This window comes from Podarcis melisellensis (assembly GCF_964234715.1).
Source record: "Podarcis melisellensis genome assembly, chromosome: 10".
NCBI lineage: Eukaryota > Metazoa > Chordata > Lepidosauria > Squamata > Lacertidae > Podarcis > Podarcis melisellensis.
Window position 1 is genome coordinate 54010843 of NC_138542.1, and position 16161 is coordinate 54027003.

Below are 16161 nucleotides of genomic sequence, written 5' to 3' on the forward strand. Positions count from 1 at the left end.
AAATTCAATTAATAATAATAATAATAATGAGCGAACATGAGCCATTTAGCTCCTACCCAATCATTGTGCTGCTGCATTGTGCTATATGAAACTGTGGTTTGGCTTAGTGTGTTGTCCAAACCTGGGCTCATGGTTTAGCTCTCCCAGACAAACTGTAAGACACAGGACAAACCTTAGTTACAGCTCACTTTTGACTGGAAATATTGCACACAACATTAAGCCAAACCACAACTTAGCGCATTAAAGCAGCAAAATGTCTGGGAAGGAGCAAAGCAGACACAATCTCATCTCACATTTCCTCATTTGGGCTAAGCTGTAGTTTAGTTTAGCGTTATGTTGGAACCAGGCTGGTGCATGCAAGAACCCTTCAAGATTATTATTTTTAAACCCCTTATGAATACTGTACATTCTATATTTAGAAATCAGCAGTGTTATCTTACCCAGAGAACATGATACCAGACAGAGGTGCCCCCAAAATCAATATGGAAATCTGTGTAGCTATCTTGAACTCCCATTAAGCAGTACTTCTGAACAAAAGGCTTAGGAAAGACTGAATCATCTGGCCAGTAGTTTTCAACCCAAGAAAGTTTTCTGGCAATTTCAGGGACTTCCACTAATTCAGACATCCTTAAAAGAAGAAACACATACAATAATAGATAAGAACACAGTGAATGAATTTTAGTGAAGGTACACAGATACAACCAGTGTCTATGACGTTTTTATCTGCACCAATTAATAATAATAATAATAATAATAATAATAATAATAATAATAATTTTTTTATTTATACCCCGCCCTCCCCAGCCAAGGCTGGGCTCAGAGCGGCTTACAAGCAATAATAAAAACAAGATGAATGATTACAACTTAAAAACAAAAATAAAATACAACATTAAAATAATGGAACATTAAAATATTAAAATGTAGCCTCATCGCAGGAGGAGAAGGAAAAGAAAGAGAGAGAAAAGAGAGAGAGAGGGAGGGAATCAAATTGGCTCCAAGCCAAAGGCCAGGCGGAACAACTCTGTCTTACAGGCCCTGCGGAAAGAAATCAGATCCTGCAGGGCCCTGGTCTCATGAGGCAGAGCGTTCCACCAGGCCGGAGCCAGAGTTGAAAAGGCCCTGGCTCTGGTTGAAGCCAATCTAACTTCTTTAGGGCCTGGGACCACTAGGGTGTTGTTATTTATGGACCTTGAGGCTCTCCGTGGGGCATACCAGGAGAGGCGGTCCCGTAGGTACGAGGGTCCTAGGCCGTGAAGGGCTTTAAAGGTCAAAAGCAGCACCTTAAATCTGACCCTGTACTTCACCGGGAGCCAGTGCAGCTTGAAAAGCACTGGGTGAATATGCTCCCATGGCAGAGACCCCGTGAGGAGCCTCGCTGCAGCATTCTGTACCCGCTGGAGTTTCTGGGACAGCTTCAAGGGCAGCCCCGCATAGAGCGAATTACAGTAGTCAAGCCTGGAGATGACCGTCGCATGGATCACTGTGGCCAGGTCGGGGCGGGAAAGGTAAGGGACCAACTGCTTGATGCGGCGAAGGTGGGAAAATGTCGCCTTGGCTGTTGCTGTAACTTGTGCCTCCATGGAAAGGGAGGCATCAAGGATTACACCCAAACTCTTAACGCAAGGCAATGGCACTAATTGGGCCCCCGCAAGAGAAGGGAGTTGGTCCCTCATCCCCATGCCATCCCGACCTAGCCATAGGACCTCTGTCTTCGAAGGATTTAGTTTCAATCGGCTCCCACGAAACCATCCAGCCACAGCTTCCAAGCATCTGGTCAGTGTGTTCGGGGCCGAGTCAGTGTGGCCATCCATCAGCAGATAGAGCTGAGTGTCATCAGCATATTGGTGACAGCCCAGCCCAAAGCTCCGGATAATCTGGGCAAGGGGGCGCATAAAGATGTTTAAAAGATGTTAAAAAAGAGAATTGCGCCCTGCGGCACTCCACACACCAAGGAGTGGCGCGACGACATTTCCCTCCCTAGTGCCACCCTCTGTCCCTGACCAGAGATAAAAGAGCACAACCAGTTACGGGCTATGCCCTGTATCCCCACGTCTGCAAGGCGGTGGTCCAGAAGATCATGATCGACCATGTCAAAGGCTGCTGACAAATCTAAAAGGATCAGCAGTCCTGACCCGCCTTGATCCAGTTGTCTACGGAGATCATCTGTTAGGGCAACCAGAGCCGTCTCCGTCCCAAAACCAGGCCGGAAACCGGACTGAAATGGATCTAATGCCGATGTTTCCTCCAGAAACCTACCAAGCTGTTCAGCAACTGCTCTCTCAATTACCTTACCCAGGTATGGAAGATTTGAAACTGGGCGGTAATTGGATAGGTCTAAGGGATCTAATGAAGTTTTTTTTAAGAGTGGACACACCACTGCTTCCTTCAATTCCCCTGGGAATGTCCCCGTGTCAAGGGACAAATTGATAATTTCAACCAGGGGGGTCCGCACAACATCTGGACATTAAGTACAGTAGCTCTACAGAAGTCAAAAGTGGCAGTGGCGGTTCATATAACCAATTACTATTTAGCATATTCTCAGATGCTACCCTTAAAAGATCAAATGGTACTCATTCATTCCTTCAAACAAAGTTATTTTAGGGTAATTCCTGCTAAGTTTTAGACAAAGGTATCATAATCAAATTACTGTGACCTACTTTACATATCACATTAAACCACAAGATAAAACAAGCTGTGGCTAAATGTGAATGAGTGCATGCTACTGTACACTGTTCAAAAGTTCCCAATACACTGCTACCATTGCACAGATTAAACAAGCCCAAATCTTACTTGTTGTGTCAACTAAACCCATTGCTCATTTCCTCCAAACTGCAGGTTTGGATGACACAAGAAGCCAGACTTGGGCTTGCTTCACCTGCAGCATAGCAGAAGCAGTAGGACCCTGGAGAATTTTAAGCAAGGTGGACCTTTATGCTGCTAGTTTACATTCAACCATAGTTGTAAAGTATGGTTGAATATGACATGAGAAGCAGGCCAATTATATTTATAGTGGTACCTCGGGTTAAGTACTTAATTCGTTCCGGAGGTCCATACTTAACCTGAAACTGTTCTTAAACTGAAGCACCACTTTAGCTAATGGGGCCTTCCGCTGCTGCCGCACCACTGGAACACGATTTCTGTTCTCATCCTGAAGCAAAGTTCTTAACCCGAAGCAATATTTCTGTGTTAACAGAATCTGTAATCTGAAGCGTATGTAACCTGAAGCATATGTAACCCGAGGTACCACTGTACTTTCATTTGCCAAACTCCATATTGCCAAATGCCAGCCTCCAAGACTGATTTTCCTACTTAATTAGAGCAAGCCTTTAAGAAGCCAGGGAATTATATCGTAATCCACTTCCTGATATAGGATTTCAAAACAAATGTGTAAAAACCATATACTCACTTTGTGTCTGAAAATTCAAGGCTGATCACATTTAATACTTTTGGTCTGTCAGGATTTGTGAAATACTTAACATAATTATGGAGCTTCATTTTACTGTCTGCTTGTCTTGCCACATCAATAACATCTATCACTTTATCACCACCTGTAAAAAAGAAAACAAGGATCACCAATAAACATAACTGAAAGTCACATCTAGGGATTTTGGCAAAATATTGCTTTCTATAACATTTCTAGTGTTCTTAAAAAGGAGTAGTTAGTAATCTAAAAAATAAGCAACAATTAAGTTATATAGAACAAGACATATTTTATTATATTGTAATGCTCTCTTAAGGTAAAAGAAATAACTGTGAAGCACTGAGGAAATTCATAGAAACCTGAAGGTTATCCCTCATTACCCAACAAAGTGATCAGTCTTACCAGCAACCTAGAACTACAATTTCAGAGATAGTGATAATGTAGATATCACACTTTTACTGTTGGAGTAATCTCACTAAATCTGATGTGTAGTCTAAATATAGAGGGTGTCATCTAATGCTGTCTGTGCATGAGCAGAATGGGCCTCAGTACACAAGGGGGCTCTCATTTCCTATCTGAATCCCCCAAAACCTGCCCCTGACAACAGGGAACCCTTCTGGAACAATTTGAAGGAAGCAAGACAGAAGCAAAGAGAAACCTGCTTGCACAACACTGGATCACACATTTAAAAGAAATGGTAAAGTGTAGAGAACTCAGCTTAAATTAAATGTTCTCAAACCTTCTCACAGTAAAGATGCAAACAAAGAAATGTAATGTCTAAACTTCCAAAACTCCAAAAGGCTGCTTTCGCTTTTTTGTTCTAATTTGAAGGGGCCCTAAAGCTACACACAAGTTGTCCACAAAGTTGCTTGCATTGCACTGACTAAGAGTTGACATGTTAGTATTCTGCATACCACATTCACAGAGCAGAGTGACAAAGGCTAAACTCCATTAGTGACTGCATACATCAGTTTAGGTAGCCCCACTTCTAATTACAGTAAACGTGGTTTTATTACCATTTTAATTACTGCACATGTTTTTACCCTGTGCTTCATAACAGACCATACCTACGTATCGTTCCACATCCAGAACAGAGAAAGTAGAGGGGGGAAGCCTGAGACCTAGGCCATCTAATTTAGGAACCATAATGGGAACATCAAACCCATGCTTCTCCAGGTATCTTTGTGTCAACTGGCTGCCATGCATTTTCAAAATGATGTCATCAGCACTACAAAAAACAACAATACTTTTTAACATTTGAAAACTAAATGACAGTAAAACCTGAGTATTTAATCACACCTAATCCAGAAGAGCAGCAAGTAATTTCAATGCAATTTCTGAAATTTAAGGCTTTCATTCTCCCTAACAGTTATAGCACATAGATACTTAAGCTGGGTGTTTATAGTAGCTTCATTTACTACTACCATTGTAAATCAGCACTGCAACAACTGAAGTCAATAGAATTCTTGCAGTACTGGTATCCCCAGTGTCAGCTGGAAATCTGAATTGTTGCTCTCGTAGTTTAGCTTTGTTTGCATTATGTTGGAGCTATTAATTTGTTTGTTATTTAATAGCCATGTTTTTATGGATTTTGTAATTCTCGTATACTACTTCTTTGCATATTTTTATTACTTTATTTGATTGTTCCCCATTCTGGGATTGAAAGCATTCAATGAAGGGCAGGTTATAAATACTGAGTCCCTTCAGAGAAAAGGGTAGGTTATAAATAAATGTAATAATAATAATTTTAATTATAAATACTTCAAATTGTATGAATAATAGTAATAGCAATTAATATCACCATCACCATTAGATTTCTTAGCCAAAAAGACATTCAGCTGCCCATTATTTTTAGTGTGTTAAAGTTTATGGCTTGAAGACAAAACTGTTGTTTGAAGGAGCTAGAAAAAATGACAAGACTTTCTGCACCTGCTCTTATATATGTTCTAATGCAACTTATCTTACCTTGGGAAGGAGCGAGCACGTAGCTGTTTAACAAATGTTCTTGTTCCAGCTTGTACTGGCTTGGAACCATCATCAAATTCTGTATAGTCATGTCTGTGCCAGTTCCTTCTCTTCTTCACTAGATAGTAAGGATTAAAACATTAGCTTCTAAAATTAATTGCAACTACCACATTTGTACCTGGCCCTTTCCTCAAGACATTTAAGAGAACTATCCAGTTTTCTCTTTTAAAAATCCCATAAGGAAAGATATGCTTAAACATGCATGGTTGGGTCCAAGGTCACATATGCACATCATACAACTGAAGTACTTGCTTTCTCCAAAAGCCACAGTTCTCAGCACTCTTAACAAGTTACAGTTCACAAGATCCTTTAGGGGAAGCCATGTGCTTTAAATAGTGTGGATTAACCCTAGAGAAGCTTCACAACTAATCAAAGATTTGACCCCACGTCTCCAAGTCCAAGTATCACATCACCAAACTGGATCTCAGACAGTTTCTGACAAGCTGCCTGCTATTAATTAGTGAATATCATCCTCTGCCCTGAATTGGAAAAAAACCCAAACCATTTATAAATGAGCTGGGTGATGGCATCATTAAAGAAACTAATAAAGTCTAGACTACATTTACACCCAGAACTGAAGCAATAGAACTCATTTGCATGAAAAATCTATTACGAGCCAAATATTACAATTCGTAACATTTTCTTAAAGTTACAGCTGGATAATAGTTCCAGGCTTCATAAACCATAGTTTAATAGTAACAGGAACAAACATTGGGCAGCGTATTCCCTCCCCCTCTTGCTGCATCATTTCTGGCTTATGACTCCTAGCTTATATTTCTGGTCTGTAAACTGCCATAAAGCCATGGTTGAGACAGAAGAGAAACTCTGGCTTAATACAAGCGAGAAATAAAGTACTGAAGGGAGCATTGCTAGAAGAGAGGTGCTCAGCTCCAGGGTTTGTTCTCCATCTCAGAAAAACGTGCTTGGAACCAGGCCATACTGTGCTCTCAAAAGGGAGAACCAAAGCAAACCTTGCACTACAACTCTCATCATTCCTGGAGCTGATGGGAGCTGTAGTCCAACAACATCTGGAGAGCACCACATTGGCTACTCCTCCTCTACAGTTACAGATAGGTAGCCGTGTTGGTCTGCCATAGTCAAAACAAAAAAAAATTCCTTCCAGTAGCACCTTAAAAACCAACTAAGTTAGTTCTTGGTATGAGCTTTCGTGTGTATCTGAAGAAGTGTGCATGCACACGAAAGCTCATACCAAGAACTAACTTAGTTGGTCTTTAAGGTGCTACTGGAAGGAATTTTTTTTGTTCCTCCTCTACAAGCATTTATAACAATTTGCAGTCCCTTCTTTAGGATCTCAGCATGGTTTATATGGGGTTCACAATTTTCCATCTGGGGCAAGCTTCTTATTTAAATTCTCTCTCACACTAAAAAGGTATACTGATTTAATTATTTTAGGTGGTGGATATATCCGTAAAAGAAAGATGTTGATTAAAATCCCTAAATTTAGAATTTATATCATTTCCCTAGCCATTCTTAATTCAAGCATTACATCCAGGGGACAGAATTCACTAAACCAGCTCTGACAGTGGAAGACCTATGCAAGGGCTTCCACTTGCATAAGAGAGTTTTCCCTCCTCTTCCACCTGCCCCCCCAAAAAAAAATTGGTTCAATTGGAAGGTCAGAAGAACCCTCAGAATAGCACATTGTGGGAGGAGAAGAGGGTTGTTCTATTTGGTAAGTTGAAATGCATGCACAGGTGGAACGATTGGAAGAGTGCAACACTGAATTCCACCTAGTATCTTATTCCTATCTTTCACCTTCCAACTGTCAACCATGACAGCACACTTCAAGGATTCAAAAATAATGTGTGAAGCATGCTACAGGCACACCACTTCAGCCCAACCTTTTCATGTTGCGTAGGAAGGTCTGAAAGGTATTGGGGGAGGGGTTTCCAACCATGCCTAGATGAACATGCTTCAAAGCATGTATTATTTTGAACATCTGAAAGAGTTTACTACTAATCGTATTTATGAAATCTTGTGTCCACTGAAGCTACTGTTCTTTATGGGTTTTTTAAAATAAAAAAATAAATTTAATTCTCCACATTGAGCCGCTGACAGAGTATTAGTAATTTCATCTATGCATTCTGAACTCATTAAGCTTTCATTGTTTCAAAACCAATGGATTGTATTACTCCAACTAATCAAAGGAGCAGAAGGGCATTACTACAATATATGCTTGACTGTCATCCATCTCTCTCAACACAACTCCAAGTTGAAGTTTACTACTCAGAAGTCGTATGATATCTGAAACTTAAGTTGGAAAACATGTCACGCAGAACTGAAGCATACACCACAAGCGAAACTGTACAGTAATCAAACAGCTTGTGTCCTACTTCATGATAAAAAGGGTTTCAATGGGCCTGGCAACAAAGTTTATGCTTTGCCTGGATCACAGTCTAGAGAAGGTTCAGTGCACACAGGATGGCCGATACACAGAAACCACTTTCAACGGCTCTTTTTAAAAAACAAAACCAAAAACTGGCTTCATACTCCAAACCATTTTATGTGGCAGCTCATCACAAAGACTTGGTACATTTTCTATAGAGCAAATATTAAGAGCCTGGATTATACACGAAAACAGCTTGCTGTAGCAAGGCAGCTGCCATAGGCAACCCCTTAAAGGAGACTTCCATGTGGGCAGTCGTTTCGTGTGTGCCTTGGGTGTGCATATTTCTGTGCGGAATGATGCATATCATTCTTTCCATGTGTACACACCTGTTTCTTCAAGCTCAGTGACCACTTTGGAAAGCAGCCAATGTTATCTGACAGTTATTAAGGTGGGCAGCTGCACTACAAAAGACACAAGACAAAGCCTCTGATGTAACTGAACTTCTCTATAGAACAAATTGGTATGTGAATTAACAGGCTAGTATTACTTGCCAGTAGTTATAAATTGGATTTTTTAAAAAAGGTAAAGATTACTGTAGTCAAAGTTTTCAATATTTATTCTAACAAATATTAGGCTAGCTTCAATAAGAGAAATAAAAACAAAACAGCAATTCAACAGTATCACACATATGAAAAGATTAAAACAAGAAATCTATTAGAGTCCAGTGTACCTTTGCAATAACTTTCAGAAAGGCAAACATCTCATTTATCCGTAAGTTCAAGGTGGTATAATATATTATAAGCAATTACCCTAAAATTATTTATTAGCCCGAGCTAGGAATTTTATACTGCACCTTCTAAAGGACACTTAAGAAAACACATTTTCAAACAGATAAACATTGTAACCTACATTGCTTGATGTTTAATGGGGGTTCAAATAATATTCAGGAATAAATCATAGATAAAAGTTGATGAAGCATTAATTTCAGTTTGTTCCTAAGCTTCATCTTCCAACTGTTAACCTCTCAAAGGGAATTATTTGAGGCTTAAACTGGGGAGGAGGTCCTAGGCACACCCACCCGACTCCTCAACTTTCCCAGATTGAGAAGGAAGGCCAGAAGGTAACTTAAGCACATCTGCCTGTCTTAGAAGCTTCCCTGCAGTTTTCCAAATGCAATTCCTCAATGATATTTGAAAGTAGCTAACAGATTCTTTTGCTTTACCATTTGTGACAAAAACTAAATTGAGATTCTTAGGATACTACACAACTACAGCTTTTTGGGCAGATCAAGATACGTGAAATCAGGATGATCTATTTATTCAGGATGGATCTATTTTTTATCACAATACAATCACAAAGCAGGCTAAGACTTTCAGTCCTGAACAGAGAGTTTCACCCTGTACCTTCGTCAGGTACAATCAGATTGGCCTGGTAATGACCCTCTAACACAGTGCCATAGAAAGTCCAGTGATCTGCTGATTGGTCTGCTTGGCCTTCTTGCATGGTAAAGGAATCCTCTGTTCTTTGATGAGTTTGACTGTTTCCTACCAACCACAACAGGTCCTATATGTGCATGCCAGAGAGCACCAAATCTTAACAGCCATCTGCTAAATGGCTCTAGCATTCTGGAGCCTATTTCAGGGCCTTGAAAGGGACACCAAGCTCACCAGGAAGATTTGGAACAACAGGCCAAGAGGCTGGGAGCTTAACTGATACTCCAATCAAGATTCAGCAAGGAATAACATAGTTAACTTCATACTGGAAATGATGGTATTCTGAGGGCTACTGATCAGACACATTTTACAGAACAAAAGCAAAAAACCACCAAACCTTTGGGAAATTCTGAAATGGATAGCATTGCTAAGATCTAGTAAGTAAAATTCTCCTGAATGAAAGCTCGCCATTTAGAGCTATAGCTCATTCTGAACAAACAGTAAAGAAAACATGATCTACTACTGCACATTTTAAGAGTGCACTTGGCATTCTAGAACCAGATGATGAAAGGGTTTCACTGTGTGAGCTATTGCTGGAGACAGTAAACTCATTATTTGTTTAGAATAAGAATGTATTATATGTAATCTGTGAACATCAGACTAAAAAGATGCTTCTTCTGTTTCTATAGAAACACATGCTGAGTTGGTAGAGCACAAGACTTCGTCCCAGTGTTGTGAGTTCAACCCCCACCCCTTGGGCAAAAAAATCCTGCATTTCAGGGGGTTGAACCCAAGTGGTCCCTTCCAACTCCATGATTCTATGATCTATGATGCATGTTTCCAAGTCAAGAAACCAGCTTTGCCAACACAGGAGTTCAGGAGGACCCCACATGCTCACATACTCCTCCACTTCCCTTTCATGTTCAGAGCTGACCATGATGCAGCATTATGTCAATTTTCGCAAACTGCAGGTAACTCAAATCACAGTTTGCAAAATTCTTAATCATAGTTGCAAACCACAGTTTGGAGGTATAAGAATACTGGTGCGTATTGAATGCTGCACCATGGCTAACCCATATAACGCAGTTTATTTGCACAGGTCAGGCTGCTATGCCAGCAGTCTTTTCTCAGTAAAGCAAATATGGCCACTGTCACACCTCCCTTCATTATATCTGGACTGCAATGCATTCTACAATACCCTTGAAAAGCACTCATATTGCTCCCAATACAAAATGCAATCAGAATGGCTGAAAATTATTTTTATTTTTTTAGCATACAGTTGTACCTTGGTTGTCGAATAGAATCCGTTCTGGAAGTCCATTTGACTTCCAAAAATGTTCAACAACCAAGGCGCAGCTTCCGGTTGGCTGCAGGAGCTTCCTGAACTCAATTGCAAGCCGCAAAAGCAATGTCAGACGTTCGAGTTCCAAAGAATGTTCGCAAACCGGAACACTCACTTCTGGGTTTGCTGTGTTTGGGAGCCAAAATGTTCGAGTTGCAAGGCATTTGAGATCCAAGGTGCGATGATATTACTCCAGTTTTGTTTAATCTGAGCTGGCTTTTGGTTTGCTTATATACAGTAGTTATATATAAAAGACCTAAATGATTTGCTACCAGGATTTCTGCAGTACCATCTCCACCCACACAAAACTGCACGTTATCTTACACATAGTTCCATGCCCTGTTGAGCTTCAGAAGTATGGTTACATGGGACATGGGGAATAATCTTTTTGGCCATGGCACCTAAAGATGTGGAACTTCCTCCTTAGGGAACTCTCTCCTCAGCTGGTCTCCTCTTACGGTTTTTGGGCGCTCTCTTTATTTCACCAGGTATTTGGCCTATTCTAAGCTTCTTTCTGCCATGTGTAATTAATGGCTTTGCTTTTATATCTGTGTTTTTCATACATGCAAGCCCCCCAAAAGGGCCATTTTAAGAACTGAAAGGTGAGGTTTAAATTATTATTTTTAAACAACAACAACGACATGCATCACTGCTTAAATCATTACTTACTCAAGGAGGGTCCATGAAGAACTGCACAATTGGGACAGTGGTACAGATCAATGTCAACAGCATGGTGCTCTTCTACTCTGACACAACTAAAAGAAGAAGAAAAAAAATCTTCAGGAACTCTTAAGTTGCGAGTGCACCTTTTAAGGAAAATTATCAGAAGTTACATATATAACCTTAGGACAAGTTACAAGTTCTTCTCATCACCAGCTGGGGTGCAAAAGTTCAAGGAAAGGAAACACCGAAAGTTGCTGCCTCAGCTGCACCCGTGGAGGCACCCTGTATCCTTTGTCTTGTCTTCTCTGCTGCAGCCTTAAGGAATGGCTGCAGGCAAGTGACAGATGAAATCCAATTATGAAACAGAGCAAACCATGTTATTTTATGTGGTGCTGCATGTTATTGTTAGACTTTTGGCGGGGCTCAAGTCTGGTGGACAAGGTATACATCTACTAAATAAAGAACTTGAGCTTGTTCCCTCTTGAGCTTCCCAGAACCCAGTAAGCAAGGCAGAGACTCAAAACCTTTTCTACCTTGCTTGTGGGGTAAGACCTGTCCCGCATGCTACCTCCAGAAGGTAAGGATTGTTTGGGGTGGGCTCAACTATATGCGGTTTTGTGAATACACACCATCCCCACAATGTAAAGGTACCCCTGACCGTTAGGTCCAGTCGCGGACAACTCTGGGGTTGCGTGCTCATCTTGCTCTATAGGCCGAGGGAGCCGGCGTTTGTTCGCAGACAGCTTTTGGGTCATGTGGCCAGCATGACTAAGCCACTTCTGGCGAACCAGATGCAAATTGCAAGTGACCTGTATGCCTATAATTTAATTATATAGTCAGTAAACTGTAGAGAACTCGTAAATCTTTCACTTATCAAAGTGTAAGGGCATAAATTGAGAAGTAGATAAATTATCATAAGGACTAGATAACATAATCATTTGGCAAAGTTTTATTTGATAATATTGCAGAAAATGCAGCCCGTTATTCAACAAATCTGAACACCACCATTAAACAGGTATATTGTATTCCATAGCAAGCTGTTTTTCCATTAGATTGTAAAACTGCAAACAAACATTGCCTTTCTTTCTTCCTTAGCTCTTTATGTTTTTATGTTGACAGTAAGTATTAATAGAGGTCAAAGCAAGAGTACATTAAGCCAAGTTTTAAAACAGACGGAATGAGAGAGAGAGAGAGAGAGAGAGAGAGAGAGAGAGAGAGTGTTAAAAAAAAGCTTCAGACTTCTGCTGTAACTAAGAAGGAAAAAGTGTGACTGGATAGCTCCAATTAACTGAAGACATATCACACACTATTAGATAGTTTCCTTATGCTAATTGGCAATATTATCTTAACCAAATTAATTAAGCACATTAGTACGTCTCTCTGCCCACCCTCCCCAGTTTATCCTCCTTTAGATAAAGTATACTCTTCTCAAAGTGGAAGGCTAGCGCAAGATAGAAACCCTCCTCCCTGTACGAAATAGCACAGGCGACTGCCACAAACAGGCCTTGTGCCTGAAGAAAAGAAAATGGTAAAGTGCCTTCTTCCTGGCTTGGCAACAACAGAACACCAATTGACTAATCAGTTGGTGGCAATGAAAGGAAGGAATCATTACACTTGGAGAGGATTCCAAGTTCTTTTCAGCTTAGGAGGTGTTGTATGGAAATTACTAAAACTACTTCCCAATAAAAGCACAAAAGTGCTCTTACTACCTTTCGCCTGGAAACTCACTACTGCAGGAGTTACATCCTTTCTACTTTCTGCTGCAAACCACCACAAATGGATTGATGTGATCATTTCACAAGGGCAGAAAGCATGAAATATAGTTAGCTTATAAAACAACTAGAGCACTTACTTTCTGTCTCTGTCAAAGGTATGGTATATACAATGGAACCTCAGGTTTTTGAACGTAATCCATTCCAGAAGACCGTTCGGCTTCCTAAACATTTGAAAGCTGAAAGTGGAAGCCTCAATACAATAGGGAAACTCAAAAAGGAAGCCATGAGGCACATTCGGCTTCCGAAAATCGTTCGAAAACCGAAGCAGTTACTTCTGGGTTTTCAGCATTTGAAAGCCAAAACCTGCGTCAACAGAGACATTCAACACCCGAGGTTCCACTGTAGTAACAAAAACCAGCAACACATGTTCACTTTCCTTTCACCATACTACTTTTGTACACCTTCTTCCCTTATACAACCCTCTCTCTTAACCCAACTACCAGCATATTTTTTACTGCCTTTTAGAGGAGGGGTGGGAAACCTGTGCATTATTTCACTCCAACTCCCATCAACAAAAGCCAGCATTACCAGAGGGCAGGGATGATGGAAGCTGTACTTCAGCATAATCTGGAGGACCACAGGTTCGCTGCCCCTGCTTTAGAGGTTCAGATTCCATGAGGAAAGAGGGTTAAGCCCCTGACAGTGGTGGAGAGAGCAAGGTGCTTCACCAGAAATACATATACATTCATTAATAAACTGAAGAATACAGTTCTGTATATAAATTAAGTGTTGTTAATTTAGGCCAGGAGCAGTCCCAATCTTTGATATATTTTTTTTGTTCACAGAATGACATCCTTTCCCTTCCCCACTTTTCTACACAGCCTTAAAAGTGAATAAAACATGTAAAAAGAATGAAGTATATGAAGTGAGCTTAGCAACCTACTTGCAGTATGTCACCCAACAGCTTTAGATGAAAATAAATAGATTTTATACCACAATGTATTAAAAATTCATAACACTTTCTTACTCTAGTTGCCTTTTAAAAATAATGTAGAAGTGATTTCATGTAGAAGCTTTTTGCTTTAGTGGCAACATCAGCATTATACCCTGCTGAACAAGAATGAACTCAACATTTTCCGCAAGAATCACCAATTTAAAGGCCTACTTTACTTAACGCCAGACTAATGGAGATTAAATATTAATTCCATTCAAAGCATTCATGACCTGGAAAACTATCACTATCTATTTAGAACCACTGGTACCAGTATGAGGCAGACCTGAAGACACAAATTTTCTAAATAATGAAACATTCGTTTGGCATATTTTGATGTCAGCAGTCATAACTGATATTAATGTACTCAAATGAGTTAGTTTCAATTTATCCTGACTTATGCCTCATGTTTCCAGTTTCACCTCACTGTTTAATGTCCCCTGGTGGGGAGATGCACAAGCTGTGCTAACACTGATACAAAACATCTACTTTGACCATAAGGACAATGCAAGGAGCAGTAAGCATGGAACAGTTACCGCAACCATGCAACATACCAGGTAACAGAGCTTGCCTTCAAGTCAGGTTGTAGTTTCAGAGGTTCACTGCATTTGTAGGCATACAGCCTATGATAACGAGATTTTTCTCAGCCTGACTGATTTAAAATAAAATAAAAAACTTTAAAAGCCAGGACAAATACAATAAATTTTAAACTCTTGAAATGTAAGCATCAAGGCATTCAGATTAAATCAAGAAGTGCCTAAAATATATTAGTATGATAAATTGTATTTCAATTTAATTAAATATATTAAACTACTATGCAAAAAGTTTTGATGCAATCTAATTTTCAATTTGTAAATCAGTATTTTCACAGAGTTCTAAGCTAGAAGTTACTATAATATTCCAGCTACAAGTGTGTAAAAGCTCTCTCAAATGGATCCTTGGTATATATAAATGTTAGTTTATCAAAGAGAACCAAAAGAGCACTGTGGCATGTTAAAAAGTAAAAAAAAAATGGGAGCATGAGCTTTAGAGAACTAGCCTCAATTCTGATGCATGAAGCATTCACTCCTTAGTTTCACACATGTGTAGTAGTGCAAAATAAAATAAAAAGTAGCAATGGGGCCAAAGGGTCATGAGAATTACACCCATAATAAATCTATTTTAGTCTTTAAAATATTACAATAACTTGGTTTTGCTGCAAAAAACAAAACAAAAACCCTCACTCGGTTATCATTCTGGAATTTGTTGTTTATCAAATAAAACAAATAAAACTTCTCATTCATTCATTCCATCAAAAGTTCTGATAGGGAGCAGCTAAAAGTATTCTAAATGTCTAATGCTGACTAATCTCATGAACACAGCCCAAGTATATCACAAGGTATACTTTATACTTAAGATTTATTTTAAAAGTTAAATTTGGGGAGGGGGAAAACTAGGACAGAATTTTCCTCAATTTTTCAACAGATGCTCATATTTAAAAATATGAACGGATTTAACCTACATAACAATTGGTAATTATTCATACTAGTTTTCTATATTAAAAACTATTTTCAAAATTTTGATGTGAAATATAATCTAAATGCTGGTCAACAATATATACACATCATAAGATTGTAAGACATGTTTTATATGTAATGCATTTCATTACTGCTGCATAAATTAGAGGACTAATATGAAGCATATTAAGTAGCAATAAGGGCAATAATATAAGTAGTCAGAAAATATTATAAATTATAAATGAAGACACTTTAACATTATCAGTGATACCAGCCAACTCTGTGAAGTCTAAATTGTGTATTGTAATTTCCTAGCTTGCAGTCTCTGCAAATTAGAAAACCAACAAGGAACCACACAGGACACTATTAAAACGATTTCCATTACATCTATGTTTTCTATGTAGATCAAAAATAAAATCTGTTAAACTGATTATTGTAGGGTGGATGCTGGTTTCTGGATTCTAGTGGTCTCTTTCAAGTTGAGTCCTTCATGTAGTCACCCACCTTGAGGTGCTCTGGAAACTACATTTGGTCTAAAACAGAGCTAGTTCTCAACGGAGGCCTATAGGCCATGGCAATAAAGCAGTAACTGTAAAATAACTGATAAGCCTCGAACTCAAGAGCAAGTCCTAATACTGCAAATTCCAGCAATGTCTGCCTCTTAAACAGACTTTGTGCCACAAAATTGGGTTCACAGTAAATACTGTAGATAAGGGAGGCCTTTT

General features: G+C 39.5%; 1 protein-coding gene across 3 annotated transcripts in view; it reads right to left on the reverse strand.

The window, feature by feature from the left end:
- Positions 1-16161, reverse strand: part of KDM7A (lysine demethylase 7A) — a 48085-nt gene that overhangs the window by 20902 nt on the left and 11022 nt on the right. For all 3 annotated transcript variants that reach the window (XM_081928210.1, XM_081928208.1, XM_081928209.1), the window contains exons 2-6: positions 11241-11326; positions 5387-5504; positions 4489-4649; positions 3407-3548; positions 441-627 (exon numbers count right to left, since the gene is read on the reverse strand). In XM_081928210.1, the coding sequence (XP_081784336.1) occupies positions 441-627; positions 3407-3548; positions 4489-4649; positions 5387-5504; positions 11241-11326 (694 nt within the window). The remainder of the gene's footprint in view (positions 1-440; positions 628-3406; positions 3549-4488; positions 4650-5386; positions 5505-11240; positions 11327-16161) is intronic.